Raw genomic sequence first — 15,166 nt, forward strand, 5'->3', positions numbered from 1 at the left:
GCCCAGACAAGGTCAAAACGACATAAGCAGATAGAGCTTCCTCTGATCAGTGGGAGATCGGCATCTTGCACGCAAAAGCTCTCAAATTGAGCGAGCAAACACGTGTTGATCTCCTGTCTAGGCAAGATGTCCCGAATTGACGTGCAAATTAAAATCGGCCCTCCGCAAGATCCGGCCTCCGAGAGTCGTCCTCTAAGCGCCGGGCTCAGATCAGACGGCGCCAAATCCCTGCGGACAGCTTTCCCCGGTTGCGATCAGCAGGATCTTGGCGATGCCAAGAGCTAGCTGAACGTGTGTCGCAGGGATCTGTTTGTGTACAACGTACGCCACCCATTTCCGAATCGCCTGGGGTTGACAGCTGGAGGCCACCTCAACTCGCACACCAACTCAAGCAGAAAGGAACACAACTGACAAGTTGAACGAAGCCATACAATGCAATGACATATGCCACTGGAATTAGCTGAATCCAGCGAGTATTTCTATATATTCCTTCACCCATCCTGACCGTCTGACGCCTCCTCCCTCCTATCGCGTCCGTCTCTCCTGCAATGGAGCGGGGTCGAACGTTGGAAACGTCAATCAGCAGGTGATGGATACCGCTCGGGCTCTTTTCGTGGCTAGGATTGTGTTCTGCGTTCCGAAGAGAGTCGGGGGAGGGTGGCTAGGAAGAATCTGCGAAGTTCAGTTGTTGTTAGCTTTGTTGAGGAGCTAAAATGAGTGGAAATTGAGATGGCCGGCAACCCTGGATGACCAGGAAATGGGTGGCGTAAGTTGACGTTATATATACTGCCGATTTCACCTAGATCTCTGGGGATCAACAAGGCTCATCAATCCTCTCTTTCTCTCCACCTACCCTACCACTACTTAGTATTCGAAGAGGTCCGGCACAGGAATACTCCCACGGTCTAGACTTTCATCGTCCTTTCGGAAATCCTCGGCCGCCCTCACCGCCGCTGAAGCTCTCTCAGCCTACAACACCTTAAAACATGGCTTCCAGCAAGACACTTCTGATCATTGGGTCCGGGCCGGGCATTGGCCGCGCCGTGACGACACTGTTCGCTTCGAAGCGCTACAGGAACGTCGTCCTCGTCGCGAGGCGTGCTAGGCAGCTTAGAGAGGAGCAGATTGCCGTGGAGCGAGCAGTTGGCTCCCATGTCAACGTGACGACGCTTGCGGTCGACATCACTCAGACGGATGCGCTCCTCGACGCACTCGATGAGGTCGATGCTGCAGTGGGCAAGCCCGAATGCGTCTTCTTCAACGCCGCGCGCGTTCTCCCCTCCCCGCTGCTGGACCATGACGTGAAGGAGATCGAATACGACCTCAAGGTGTGTATCCTATGCCACAAACCCGACCTGCGCGTTCTTGGTTACGCTAAACATGCCTCACCAGATCACCATCTCATCCCTCTATGCCGTCGCCCAGCGGTACATCCCGCACCTCGTCTCGCTTGCCAAGACGGATCGCTCTTCCAAGCCGGCGCTGCTCGTCACGAGCTCCATGCTCCCCATGGAGCCCATCCCAGAGCTGTTCGCTTTGTCGTTGGTCAAGGCAGCGCAGCGCAATCTTGTGCAGAGCCTTAACAAGGCGTATGGGCCCCAGGGCGTACACATTGGCGTGGTCAACGTGTCTGGGCCTGTGGCGCTAGAGGAAAAGGAGCGGAACCCGACCAATATTGCCGCCAAGACGTGGGAGTGGTTTGAGCAGGGCAATGCCTTTGAGGTTGTGATTTGATGTGGAGGCAGGATCTGGTTTCATACGGCACCTGGGGTTGGAGGCTACCTGAATCATGTTTGTGGGTTTGTTGTGCGAGTGGCTAAATTCGTGCTTATCGGTCTACGGGTGTGCAAAGTTCGTGTCGTTTTGCCCAAATCTCGGCTGTTGGAGCGGGGGCGGAATTCGTCAGTTGGTTGTGTTGCTAATGGGATAAAGAATATTAATTTAAGTGTACTTAATGTCGTATCTGGATCGATGGCAAAGGTCTGCCCGGGGGGGGGGGATTACTAGTATTTCTAGACGCAGCACTTCAACAAGCATATGAATTAAAACAAACTCGCAGCTAGCCTCTCTAGTGGGATCTTCAATCATCCTTCTGGCCGACGTTAGTAACAACGGCTCCCTGCCCGGTTCCGGCACTGGCAGCCTGGCTGGATGGCGGCCGGGACGGCCTCCGCACCGGCAACGCTGCCTTCCTCCACAGAATCTGCGTCCTTGAGCCCGCCCCCTGCGGAAGCACGCTCCTTACCTGAGTCCCCCGGGTACGCGCCAGAGAAGTGCTCAATTTCAGACCCAGCGGATCGTCAAAGAACTCCAGCACCATCAGGCTGGCCGTAAGGAGCACGAATCCGGCGACGACAAACACGCCGCTGATCTCCAACGCGATATAGAACGTGCTTCGGTACTTGATCAACGCCGTCACTACCCCCGTAACCCCCAACACCACAATCAACAACCCCGGCTGCCCAATCACGGCGCAGAACAAGCTCCCCCACATCAGCGGCCAGATGGCATTCTTGAGGTAATGCACCAGCTGCCACACAGTAAGCGGCACCTTGGTCCAGTTCGCCTTGAGCACGTTCCCCAGCGCAATGTGCTCGGCGTCCCCGCCGGCCAGGAGCTTGTAGTACGCCACCACCCAGGCGGCCGTGTTCAGCCACCTGCCGAGGATGTACCCGACGGACCCCAGCACCCAGGCGACGTAGCCGACCTTGGCCGCCGCCATGAGCCTCTCCAGCCACACGAGGACGGCGGGCGCCGGCCGGCCGGTCCCCCGCGTGGCCGGGTCGCGGTCCGCCGCGCCGTTCAGCATCGCCTGCGGCACCCGCTGGGCGTCCCCGCCCGCGACTACGGCGATCAGGCAGATGCCGGCTATCTCGTACACCCACTTCTGCGCGTACGTGAAGACGACCCACCCCCAGCTGTACGAGAGCGACTTCTCGAGGAAGACGTCCGGGTTGGAGAGCGCCAGCCGGAGGTCCTCGAGCGGCGTGTACCACATCCACTGGCCGAACCAGGGGAAGAGGAGGCTGCGGATGTGGTTGACGACGACGGCGATGAGGAAGAGGGTGAAGGCGGTGCGGTACCCGTCGATGAGCAGGGCGGCTTTGAGCTTTGGCCAGTTGCCCGTTTGGCCGCCGGAGAAGGCGCCCGAGGAGAAGCTGTCAACCGAGATGACCATTGAAGAGCTGGCGAGGTAGGTTAGGACCGGATTGATGTACCTCCTTTGGAAGCGGTGCAGAGAGCGAGGGATGAGGGGGCTGAGGTGGTGGGACAGCTTGTCGAAGGGGCTGGAGAGGTGGGCGGCCCCTGAAGAACCCGTCAGCTCGATAGGGAAGGAGGCAAACGAGGAGGTGCGCGCGTGGAGGCGGCGCGGGTCGTTGATGGTGAAGGTTGCCCCGAGGATGCCGCGTTTGCGGAATGATTTAAGCTTGTAGGCAAGACGTGCGGCGTTCCACCGGAGAGGGGGGATACCGAACCCTGGGTGCTTCTCTGAAGCGTTGGCGGCCATCTGGGCACTGGCAGGGTTGCTGTCCTTCTTGGGCGGCGGGGAGCCGTCTTTCCGGAGCCGACTGAGAACGAGCAGGGCGGTGTCGTAATTGGGATCGCTGGTGTCGGTGATGATCAGGGGGTTGGAGGAACCAGCGGTGGAAAGTTCGTCCCAGTAGGGATAACTGGCTACTGCCTCCATCCAGTTGGCCGCGTTGACGAGGATGTCGAGCGGTGACCAGCCTGTGCTGTATTCCTTCAGGAGCTCCTCGTGCAGAGGGGTTTGTGCGAGAAGCATGGAGAGACACCGCAACCCCCGGGCCACGTCCGCAAAACATTGGATCATACCACATGTGTTCGCATCGAACAAGTGCCTTGTACGATTGAGGAGTCTATCGACTTGGAGAGTCTCGACCTTGGATTTTGCAGGCGCTGCTGTGAGCGCTGTCGAGGGGTTCCCGGGCATGGGCCCCGATGTGCCACTGGCCTTGCCTGATGCCTCGAATATTTTCCGTGCAGTCTGCATGATTTTACAATAATCGCTCTGCTCAACAAGAGCTCCGACCAAGTGCATCTGCCCCAGATGCTTTGCAAGGGCGAGCTGGACTTCCTTGACCAATGCTGTGCAGCGAGCTCGGTCGTGGATGACGGAGAATGCGACAGGGCCGGTGACGAAATCGTTAAGGGCAAGCAGGAACACCAGGACATCCGTGCATACTGCGTATATCATTGGGTCGGCTAGACCTGCAGCGTTGTCATTGTCCAAGGTGTATCCGGAGAGCGACAAGTGGGTATTCCAGTGGGCCCAGGCGTAGAGAACCAAGGAGGATGCAATGGTATCATCGTGGACATGGGCCAAGTGCAAAGTCGTCAACGAGCAGATGACCATGCAGACGCTGGCCACGAGAATGTGCGCTTGAGCGGTCGAGAAGGCTAGAGACATTATCGGTTCGGGGATTCCGGGCCCGCCCATGTGGCTGAGAAAGGTACGTAGCTCCGGGTCACACACAGTTATGTGGACCCGGTTGGAATCGTTGGCATCTGGCTTCGTCGAGATTAAACCGCCCAGGAGGCTTCGGAGCGAGGCGACCGCCTTTTGCTCGTCAACATAGGCGCTCTCGCTCAACAAACGTTCGAGGTGCTCAGTGTCCTTCGATTCCTCGATTTGAAGTGCGATCCAGAGCTCGTGGGCACGAAGTGGCCGCTGGGCAACAGACAGCCACATCAGAGCTGACCGCGCCAGGAGCAGGTCTGACTCGATCGGATGAGATCTGACAAGGTGGGCCAGCTCCTCGAGGAAGCGGCCGTGGTTGAAACTGGTCATGGCGACGGGGCCACTCTGGGAGAAGGAGGCAAGGGTCGGGGTTCTCAGAGTATTGGTGAAAATTACGTAGAGAGCGAGTTAGGGACCTGGAATCTAATAAATGGGACGTTGTGAGGGAACCAACGATGCTCCAAGCTCTCCGGCTTTGCGTGGCTTTCTCAGCCGCAGATTGCTGCAAGCCAAACCGCCGAAAGGTCGTCAGGAGTACCCTTCCGAGACCCGGCGGCGTCCAGACCCAGGTAATTCGACATGAAAATTATCCCGAAAGGACCAGACTTTCAGGCGAGGCTGCCTGTGCCGGTCGATGGAGAAGCAGCTTTGAGGCTAAGCACGTCTCAAAATCTGCCCAGCTCTCTCCGATGTGGACAGACAACGGGAACGTGCCCCGCTCCCGGCTCAGAATCCAGGGGTCGGATTGGTTCCATGGCTGCACCATCTCTTTCAGCCGCCCGGGGAACCAGAACTGGGGAATTTTACCCCTGACCAGGCTGGTGGGCAAGGGTTAGGGTCGGAATTCATTTAGCAAGCCATGTTTCTTGCGTCGGGATGTGCCGGCGTGTCGGTGTTGCTAGATAAAGGAACACTTGACAATGGTTACCTAGTCATGGGATCCGAGGGTAGGTATTTGGGAAACCGTTTAGGCCTAGCGCGAAAAGCTTCTCAAACTACTACCTACCTTTATTCCTGGCGATCACCCTCGACATCCAAATCTCCCGTTGGGTTCTCGTGTCCCTCCGTTGGAAGGAGAAGAGTCGGTCCAAAGTCTTGCATCAGGCCTGTATCTCTGTTCACGCCATATCTCCCACCGCCGACTTCATCCTCGGCTGCAAATCGGTATTGATGATGCTCTGGCGCCACCGTCAGAAAACTACACCCGGTGAAGGAGAAAAGCGAATAGATCTCGAACTTTACCGCAAACATCAAACTTCTCTCCCTGCACCAGAAAGGCAATAAACCCACGATGAGTGACCAAGTAGATGTTTCCGTAGGAAGTAGAAAGGTCCTTCACACGTTTCCTGACCCTCTCTGCCCGAGCTACTGCTTCGTCCGTGCTGTGGTCCGGATAGTCCCATTCGTCATGGCATTCGGTGTAGTCAAATTGCGGAAACTGAGCAGCCAGATCGGCTTTTGGGATCCCCTTGTTGCAAAGGGCGTTGTGAGCTTCTCGCAGGTCCGGCCAGACCCGGATCTCAATTCCCTCGAGAGAGTCGAAAGCAAGGAGTGCAGTTTGAAGAGTCCTTGTCATGGGAGAAATGAGGACGAGGTCCGGGCCTGTTGTGATGTTCAGATTCCTGGCCTGCAGCTGGCCGGTTTCCGTCAGGGAAGGGTCGGGAAAGAGGTGGCTCTTGTCGACGCTTTTTCTCTGGTCAGTCACAGCCCATTTTTAGCGCGATAATATTTCGAACTTGTGAAGTGCCTGTCCATGCCGCAAGATATGGATCACAGCACAAGTTTTCTCTGGTTAAACGCCTCGCATCAGCATATGTGGATGCTGTAGATATCGTTTAATCCCAATACCTAACGCTTTGCCCTTGGAGGCGCTGGATTCATGATGAAAGATTGAGAATTGGGGCGTTGCTTGTGATGAAGAGTGGAAGTGGCGGGGTACAGCCTGCGGCATCTGGCCGCTTTAACTTTTGAATAAAGTACCTTCGGTGCTGTACCTTAATCGAGGCCCCCTAATCGCCGTGGATCTTCTTGGCATCTCGTTACCGTACCTTATTTATCGCACCTGTCTAAACATGATAGGTGACGGGACAACAGCTGCAACTCCTGTGATCTGCTTCTGTCGGGCATATGTTCCTTAATTATTAAGGTTGTCTGAATGTGGTATAAAGGACGAATCCACTTATTTCTGACCTTGGAGATCCCTTGCGGCTTTTGGGGTCGGGTACAGGCGCTAAGCACCTCTGCGCCGGTGTGCCCCCGCTGTACATACCACAATGCCAACAGCTTCAACCGTAACTCAAAGCATGGAGTTGAGGAAAACTGTCCGCAGGGGCCGACAGTTACTGGGATGACGCGTTGGGGAGTGAAGCTCGCTAGGGACCCATTTTATCTTGCGCCATTATAGGTACTGTTCCTCCCAAACAGGGGGTCATTCCTCCTTAGATAGGACACACAATTCAACACATCTTCCCACACCTGTTGTAAACTTAATTGAAGGTCTCCTCTTGCATGTGATTATATAGCCAGGCCACGGAATTCCGTTTTGTTAACTCATACCTACTACTATGCTTTTGGTAACTTCGAGATATTTTCGAAGCTGTCGCCGGTCAAGAGAACAGCTAGTAGTGCCAGATTTAAAACTCCCTCGTCTTGGGTTTCACGCCGGACCTTCCCTGTTTGACGTACGATCTTCCCGAGAGGTTGCCATCCCCACGACCAGTCCTACACCAACCGCCAGCACCGCGTCCGTGCTTTGATTAGAGTGGTAGACAGAATTAAAAACCTATCCTTGGGGTTGGGGTTACCTTCCGGTACAATTGCAGTAACTGAATTACGACATGTTACCCGGCAGTTCAGTGAAGTAAGGTCAGGCAAGCAAATTACTGAGCGGATGAAAGATCATATTTTCCATAAATAAATAAATACCCAAGGCCCCGCCAAACTATCTCCTTCCGACAACACATGGAAAGGCATACTTTGCAAATTCACACGCAAACTGGCTCCCTGCGGCACTGCTTCAATTCCCACGGCCTACGCTCCGACCCCATTCAGCGCCGCCATCATCTTGGCGAAGTCGTCAGAATTCCCATAAACTGGGGCGTTGAGCTGGAACGCATTCTCTGAGGTGTTCCCCGTGGCCTCTACCACCAGACGCCGGCCCGTGTGAGCTACCCCAAGGGCGCCGTTAACCTGCTTGCCTCCCTTTGCATCGTTGTTCTGAGCCAAATGAATGTCGCCGGGCCGGGCTCGCCTGAGCGCGTCCCTCGCCTGCATCATTTCCTTCATGAGATTTGTGACATCGTTGATGGTACGCGGCGTCCGACAGTTGAACCTCCGCGCAACGCTCTCAAGCGTAACGAGCGCGGCGCCAACTTGCGGGGTCTGTTCATCCGGCTGCTTTTGAATAAACGAGACGAACTCCCGAATCTCGTTGAGCTCTGTGATATGCTTGTTGAGGGTCGCAACGTAGCCGACATCGGAGGCCTTATTTCTTATCCAACCTCTCATACGCGTGACGATGGAGTCAATCAACGTGATTGCGCTACGAGCAACGGCGGGGATGTTGATAGTAGCCATCTAAATTGTCAACATTGCACAGTTCGGGGCTCCTCTTTGGGTATTTGGGGGTTCATACTCTCGGGGAAGGGGGATGGAACGGCGTCGCGGGTGGAAGAGTGACAAAGCGCAGACAGTTCAGCGCAGGGCTTCCCAGCTTAGAGCTTGCGGTTAGGCAAAGAATAGGGGGATGTTTTCGGAGCAACTTGTTTGATTCCTTTATATCCTTTGGCTTACGGTCCCTGGATCCCCGTTCTCTCGCGAGGGGACCCTGGGGACCTCTGCCTCCCAATGCCATCCCGCAACCCGTATCTTTCCATGCGATTCCAGCGGTTGAGAGACTTCCTATCGCTGGCGTGGCCCAAACAAATCCAACGCTAGTGCATGTGTGCTATCCTGAATGGTAGCCTGGCTTGTTTCGTCGGCGCTGGTGACGCTACAGTGTGACACCGTGACTCGAGACCCGATTGCCCAACCATGCATGCCCACCACTCGAGGTACGTTGCGAAGACGGGATTGAGCCGACTGAGCTCGGCCTCCAGAGCTCTGATGGAATCACTGGATTTTTACGAACAGCGCCAGTAAGGGGAATTTTGGGCTCCGCGGAGGAGTAAGGACAGTTGGGCAGAGGAGCAACGAGACCCTGCACTGCATAGTTCGATGCTTTGATTTGACAAGGCATGCACCAGATTTGCCCGCATATTAATGTGGCTCATGGCAATCAGTCACGAGTCCTCATATCGCTTGGATCTCAGCCTGCGACCTTTGGGTTCAGCTCCAAGTCTGCATCAGCAGGCGAAGGCGGACGTCTAGGGATGTAACGTGGACCAGAAAGTCACCATCCAGCTCATCTGCCTTCGCTGACGATGCTTTGCGGAACGTTTTGCATCAGTCCTTGACAAATGGGAAGAGTCTCGGCCCGTCGTCCTCACCATATTAGGCCTAAAATGATCAGCGCCATCTTTGGCTTTGCCCACCATTCCCTGGCAGTTACCGCAGTTACCGACGTTATCTAACGCGAGTGCTCTGAAGAAGACTTTTTGCACCGACTTGGAGTTGTTCGACTGGCGGAGAGGGAGGGGCATGCTGGCCCAATCGACTGGTGCCGGCCCGCAGATTGGGCGCATATCACATTAGGCTATCGCCCGCCGCACCCAACTGCCCACTCCGCGATTACCGCTTACTTGGAGAGATATCGTGCTGGCTTTGACCTGCCCCCAACCCCAGCCTGTGAGGGCTCATCTTCAACCTGCAATCACCTCCTACCAGCTAGATAGGACACCTTAGTTACATCCGACTGCGGGAACTCGCTCACGGCCACGTAGACAGTTGCTGTCTTTCAGTGGTGAAATGGATGCCCACTCCGATTAAGCAAGCAAAGGCGTTCGAAGGCAGGTGGCGCTGCTCAGGTTGCAATGAAGACTGGAGAAACGCAGCCAGAGGATTAGCAAACTGCAGCACCTGGGGGGTGAGCGCCACGTGTAATTGAATTTCGATGTTGCGACAAGATGAGGCAGCGAGCGATGGCAGAAACAGCTGGGCTTTCCGTCAGTTTTCGGCCTTGCAATTAAGGGCCATACTCCTTCCCAAGTCTGGTACCTTGCTTTCTCGAGTCATGCCACTTCCCTCGCTCGTCTTCCTTCTCTTACTCCTTCTATACCACACCGACCCAGACCTTGGACCGAAGTTCATCTCGAGTCGAACCATCTCTGTGCCTATTGGGGATTCGGGGACTGAATGCATCCCAGGCTCGCACCGCCCTTCGTCACGCTAGAAGCTCTCGGCAATACACATAATGGACACCCGACCGTCTTCACCCGAAGCGGAGGGCGCGGGTTATGGAGTGTTCTCCTCCTCCAGGAATAACGCGGCTTCTGGTTCCGCATCTCAGTACAACGCCCCTGTAACTATATACCATGGAGGTATGGTTTCAACTCGAGCCTTCAATACCCCCACATGGCCGAATGGATCTGCCCATGGCATGGCCATTCAGCTGCTTCATATTCTTGCCAATGCTGACCTCAGCTGTCCACTCTTTTGAAGCTGCGGGCACTGCCACTCCGAACCTCGACAAAAGGCGCGAGGAGATTTTGAATCGACTCGAGGTGCCGCAGTACGAAGACCCAAAGGACCAAATTCCATACAAGCTCGATGGAATTGGAGACTGGTTTCTCTCACATACCGAGTTTCAGACCTGGAAGGACAGTGAGTCCTCTAGGTTGCTTTGGTTGTCTGCAGAAGCCGGGTGCGGGAAGTCGGTTTTGATAAAACACCTGACGGAGACTTTGAGCTCTGGGACCGTCTGCTACTTCTTCTTCGATACCGGGTCAAAGGACCGGAGAAGTATAGTCAGCGCTTTACGGCACATGCTCTCCCAACTTTTCAGCCGAGATCACATCCCACTCCCGAGCACGAACCAGCTGCCGCCCGACATGAACAAGTCCGGTCCCGGACAATTTGATAAGTTATGGCAGCTGCTTCTCTATACGGCGAAACGCAAGGGCGTCGGTGAGATCGTCTGCCTCCTCGACGCGGTGGATGAGTGCGACCCCCAGGAGTGGGTTATACTCTCTGAGGCCCTGTGCCGGCTATACAAATCCAAGGACGTCGCGAGCTTCAAGCTAAAGTTTCTTCTCACAAGCCAACCTTACGACCGAATCTACTCCAAGCTTTGTGGCCTCTTTAAAAAATCGCAATCGCCCGCTTCCCATCTGCGTGGAGAGACGGAGCCGGAAAAAGGCAAGATCTCCCACGATATTGGTGTCTTCATCGAGTCGCGGGTTCAAGACCCCGCGCTCCATATCGGACCCGAGACCCGCCGCTTGCTTGGGCAGCGTCTCCTGAGTTCTGCGCACAGGACGTACTTACGGGCCCACCATACGCTCAAGTCGATCGAGAAAGGTGGCAAGATCAACCGCGACCGGGTCATGACGGTTACCTCTCAGCTCACCGACGAGCTCCGGAACGCTTATACCAAGATCCTTAACAAGAGTGGCGACGTTGCCAAGGCCAACAGAGTCTTGCAGATTGTCGTGGCGGCGGCGGAGCCCCTGACCGTGGCGGAGATGGCCTCGGCGTTGGCTATCATGTCGGACGGCGACGACGTCTTTGATATTGAGCCAGGCAACGACTTCATCATTCGAGAGAGCTGCGGGCTCGTAACCGTGGTGGACGGGACCATCCATTTGCTTGACGAGACGGTCGCGATGATGCTACAAGCCCAGCGTCTCCCGGCCGGGCCCGCCGACGCTGCCAGCAAGCGGCACAATTGGCACTCACCAAGCTCCCACTTCACCCTAGCTCGGTGTTGCATTCGATACTTGCTGCAGGTCGAGTTTGAGATGAATCCCCTGGGCCGAGACGGGCCGGTCGCCCAATATCTCCAGGACCATCCCTTTCTAAACTACGCCGCCAGACACTGGTCAACCCATTTTCGACAATCGCCCACGGAGAAGCAATTTGAGATGGCGGCAATGGTGCGAGCACTCTGCGGCACGAGCTCGAAGCGTTTTCTGACTTGGTTCCGTGTCTGCTGGGCAAACCTGCATGCGGGTGGGGAGCCTCCCGACGGGCTAACCGACCTAATGGCCGCATCCTATTTTGGACTGGTACAGACTGTGGCGTTCTTGCTCGTGGCAAGCTGGGATGGCCTCCACGAGCGAGACAAGACCTACAAACGGTCCGCACTGCACTGGGCCGCCCTGGGCGGGCACGTGGATGTGGTCCAGCTACTCCTGAAGAATGGGGCGCGGATGGCGATCTTTGACAAAGACAAGCAGATGCCCCTCAATCTAGCCTTGGCCGGTGGCCATGCCGCCGTGGTGAGACTGTTTCTCGAGACGGGTGACGATTTGACCGTCGCCGACGAGGACGGTTGGCCGTCGCTTGAATGGCCCTTGCACTACGGTTACTTTGAGATGGTCCAGCTGCTTCTCAACAAAGGCAACGGCTTGACTCTCATAAACAAGCACGGATGGACGCTATTGCACTCAGCTGCCGGCTATGGCCACTTGGGGGCGCTTCGGCTGCTCTTGGACAAGGGAGCCAACCCGGCCATCGCGAGCGCGAACGGATGGACACCGCTCATGTCTGCATCTCGGCATGGGCATGTCGAAGCGGTCAGCCTGCTCCTCGAGAAGGAGGCCGATCCGAGCGCCAGGAACAACATTGGATTCACGCCATTACACATGGCCTCAGGACACGGCCACGTTAGGGTGGTTAAGGCCCTCCTAGATAAGGGCGCCAACACGGCGTCCCTCGACTGCTTTGGAAACACACCACTGAACACGGCCGCAAGTCTCGGCCAGCGGGCGGCTGTCAAACTACTCCTCGGGACCACAGGGTCCGGCCAGAGGAATAATTTTGGCTGCACACCACTGTTTCAGGCTGCGGCCAACGGCCATGAAGCGGTCGTGGAGCTGCTGCTCAAAAACAATTTTTACACGGAATTCGCTGAGAGGAACGGTAACACGCCGTTGCTGGCGGCTGCATGCAATGGTCATGTGGCGGCAGCCAAGCTGCTTCTCGAGGCCGGAGCCAACCCGGACGCTTTCAACGCGGACGGTAACACGTCGTTACTTCTGGCTGCAGCCAACGGCCATGAGGCGATTGTCAAACTTCTGCTCGGGAAAGGCGCTAACCCGACGTTTGCGAACCGCTTCGGAATCACTCCGCTACAAGCAGCCCCGGTCCAGAATAGCGACGGGATTGTAAAGCTGCTCCAGCAGGCAATCTTCCCGCAGGCACTGGCCAACATACTCGCCATTAGGTCGGCGCAGACCGCTGTACGGAATGGGTTTGGTTCGCAAGGTGGCCATGCTCTACTTGTACAACCTGGTTCTAGAGGTTTTCCTGTTCAGGCAGGAACCCAGCCACCGGGTAAGCCGCCGCATTTCTCCGGTAACGGTACCTTTTCTCCGTGGTTCCCCTGAATCCCACTCCATTGTTGAAGAAATCAAGGCATGGGAGAGTGGGGTCAGGCAAGACGCAGGGCGTGACGCTGCACAAGGTGGCCATGCTTGGGCGAATTGGTCCTGGCCCAGGCAACATGGATTCCAGGCACTGGGGATATGTGACTACAAGTAGAGCTCTGTGTTGAAGCGCCGCGGTCCTACTATCGGGTGTTAGGTGGGCAATGTGAGGTAAAGAGAAAGCCATGTCTGGTGCACTGCTCTTTTTTCCATGACGGAATTCTAGGATTTAGGATTTTTCTTGCTGACTTTTCTTGTTCCTGTAATGTATATTGGCATCCCAATTGGACTTTCAATGAAGAAGCATGTGCAACGAGATCATGACTGCCGCCCAAAGGCATGCTGGCCATGGCCTGAGTTGACTAAATGTATTGCCGGGGTGCGCTACTCTGCGTCCCCTTGATCCCAACAGGACAATATTGTCCTGATCTTCGTTTTTTTGCGCATAGCACGAAATAGGCATTTTTAAGTCCTAGGCTTGGTAGAAGGACCGCGTTTACTACAAGGCATGATTATTGCTGGAACCCTTCTGTTTTAAATTCATTTGAACACAAGTCTAGTCCATCTTCATTCCCACCAACCTAAACTATAGCAGCCGACTTACTAGTACCCGAAACCAAAAAAAAAAAAAAAAAAAAAAAAAAAAAAGGAGGGGGGGGGGGGAAATTGGAACACAACCGAGGTACTAGCTAATGACCGCACGCATTCTCGGCCTTCCTCTTCTCATCCCTGTCGAGCACGCAACAGAGCCGAGAAAGCCTCCATCGACATGCTTGCATTGATCTGCATGCTCTGTCCCGTCGCCTTGTTGTCCCGGACGAGGAGATGGCTCGTCTTGTGCCACTCTTGTGCCCCGACGGGCCCGTTAATTTGCAACGCCTGGCCCGCCGTCATGTTGTCCGTCACAATGTGACGACCTACCGTGCTGTTACTCTCTGGAGCCGTTTGGGGAGAGGAGCGGCCGCCGCCGTCGCGATGGAGGGATGCAAGGTCGTCGCCGGTGACAACCACGGTGCCGTCCTCTGATCCTTGGATTAGTGAAACTGGTTAAAAAGATGGAAGAAGGGAAAAACAATACGGCGAGGCCATGATGTAGCAAGGAGTTAGGGCTAAGCAAAGATGGGTAGAAGTGGTAGGTAAAGGCAACGTACCTCGGACAGGCCGTCCGCGAGCCAATTTGCCGATCAACAGGCCCTGGCCATCGCCTACTACGGCGCGGACCGCAGAATCGACACGCTCAAGCAGATGCGTGTTCAGAACCAAAGTATCTTGCATGCCCCGGCTCAGACCAACATGGGCGACACTGATGCAGAGACCCAGGTCGGCCTTGACGCGTCCGAGGTCCTCCATCGCCGTGCGTAGGTCGGCTTCATCCCGGGACCCGTGCGCGAGCTGGTAAAAGAACTGGGCGAAGCCGCGCTGCTTCCTGTTGTCGCCGACGCTCGTTTGAATTCGGGTTAAAATGTTTACCAAGCTCTTGGCGACCACTTCCAACGCGACCAGCTCGGCGGCGACAGCGGCCGTCTGCAGCGCCTCTTCGTTTCGGACGAGCGCGACCATACGCTGCGTCTCGACGAGCTCTTGAGCGTGGCGGTCAAGGACTCCTGCCAGACCCTTCTGGCGCTGGCGGGCTTCCCGCAGTCGGGCTGCCAAGCTGATGGCGGACTCGACCAGCCCCAGGACGGTAGATGCAGCGCCAAGGATTTCCAGACCAGACTGTCGGTCCGACGATGAGCAACTTTCATGTTTTAGATGTCCAGGTATCTCATCCTAGCTCCTCAGGCAACAAATGGGCTTGTGTTGGACTGACCATGATCCTGAGCACGTCCGTACGCTCGGGGCAAATCCTGTCCGTGACACAGGCTCGGTGTAGAGAGGTTGGTCGGTTAACTCGTAGCGTAGATAGGGAAACAACACAGAATAAGGTACCTCATTTCTTCGCGACTGCAACGTTTATCTCGGTGTTTTTCACCTCCTACTACATCGCTGTTGGGTACTTGCTAAGTCAGGTAGGTACATTAGGCCTCAATCGAGCGCTTATGCAATTACTACAAGGGAATCCCACAGGCAGCAAAACTTCCCGGCCTAACCGTGCAACCTTACTATGGATACTCATAGCTGCCTTACTCATTGGCCAGCGATAGCGAATAGTAAAGCGCCC

General features: G+C 55.6%; 6 protein-coding genes across 6 annotated transcripts; 2 read left to right on the top strand and 4 right to left on the bottom strand.

The window, feature by feature from the left end:
* Positions 1–986: 986 nt before the first annotated feature.
* On the top strand, positions 987–1,734 carry MFIFM68171_08471 (Short-chain alcohol dehydrogenase; the record flags this gene model as incomplete). Its single annotated transcript, XM_071063891.1, has 2 exons — positions 987–1,328; positions 1,393–1,734. The coding sequence occupies 2 exons, from the start codon at positions 987–989 to the stop codon at positions 1,732–1,734; spliced, it is 684 nt and encodes a 227-aa protein (XP_070919992.1).
* Positions 1,735–2,080: 346 nt separating this feature from the next.
* MFIFM68171_08472 (uncharacterized protein) lies at positions 2,081–4,810 on the bottom strand (the record flags this gene model as incomplete). The annotated part of the gene is made up of 1 exon (XM_071063892.1): positions 2,081–4,810. One exon carries the CDS (start codon positions 4,808–4,810, stop codon positions 2,081–2,083), a length of 2,730 nt encoding a protein of 909 aa, XP_070919993.1.
* Positions 4,811–5,488: 678 nt separating this feature from the next.
* Positions 5,489–6,431, bottom strand: MFIFM68171_08473 (Phosphoglycerate mutase; the record flags this gene model as incomplete). The annotated part of the gene is made up of 4 exons (XM_071063893.1): positions 5,489–5,658; positions 5,723–6,165; positions 6,217–6,268; positions 6,329–6,431. The coding sequence occupies 4 exons, from the start codon at positions 6,429–6,431 to the stop codon at positions 5,489–5,491; spliced, it is 768 nt and encodes a 255-aa protein (XP_070919994.1).
* A 1,079-nt stretch (positions 6,432–7,510) lies between these two features.
* On the bottom strand, positions 7,511–8,056 carry MFIFM68171_08474 (uncharacterized protein; the record flags this gene model as incomplete). Its single annotated transcript, XM_071063894.1, has 1 exon — positions 7,511–8,056. The coding sequence occupies one exon, from the start codon at positions 8,054–8,056 to the stop codon at positions 7,511–7,513; it is 546 nt and encodes a 181-aa protein (XP_070919995.1).
* A 1,774-nt stretch (positions 8,057–9,830) lies between these two features.
* Positions 9,831–12,878, top strand: MFIFM68171_08475 (uncharacterized protein; the record flags this gene model as incomplete). The annotated part of the gene is made up of 3 exons (XM_071063895.1): positions 9,831–9,957; positions 10,061–12,744; positions 12,804–12,878. The coding sequence occupies 3 exons, from the start codon at positions 9,831–9,833 to the stop codon at positions 12,876–12,878; spliced, it is 2,886 nt and encodes a 961-aa protein (XP_070919996.1).
* Positions 12,879–13,728: 850 nt separating this feature from the next.
* MFIFM68171_08476 (Fungal N-terminal domain-containing protein) lies at positions 13,729–14,818 on the bottom strand (the record flags this gene model as incomplete). The annotated part of the gene is made up of 3 exons (XM_071063896.1): positions 13,729–14,027; positions 14,157–14,721; positions 14,816–14,818. 3 exons carry the CDS (start codon positions 14,816–14,818, stop codon positions 13,729–13,731), a joined length of 867 nt encoding a protein of 288 aa, XP_070919997.1.
* Between the last annotated feature and the right edge of the window lie 348 nt (positions 14,819–15,166).

This window comes from Madurella fahalii, assembly GCF_045866475.1.
Source record: "Madurella fahalii IFM 68171 DNA, scaffold_4, whole genome shotgun sequence".
NCBI lineage: Eukaryota > Fungi > Ascomycota > Sordariomycetes > Sordariales > Madurella > Madurella fahalii.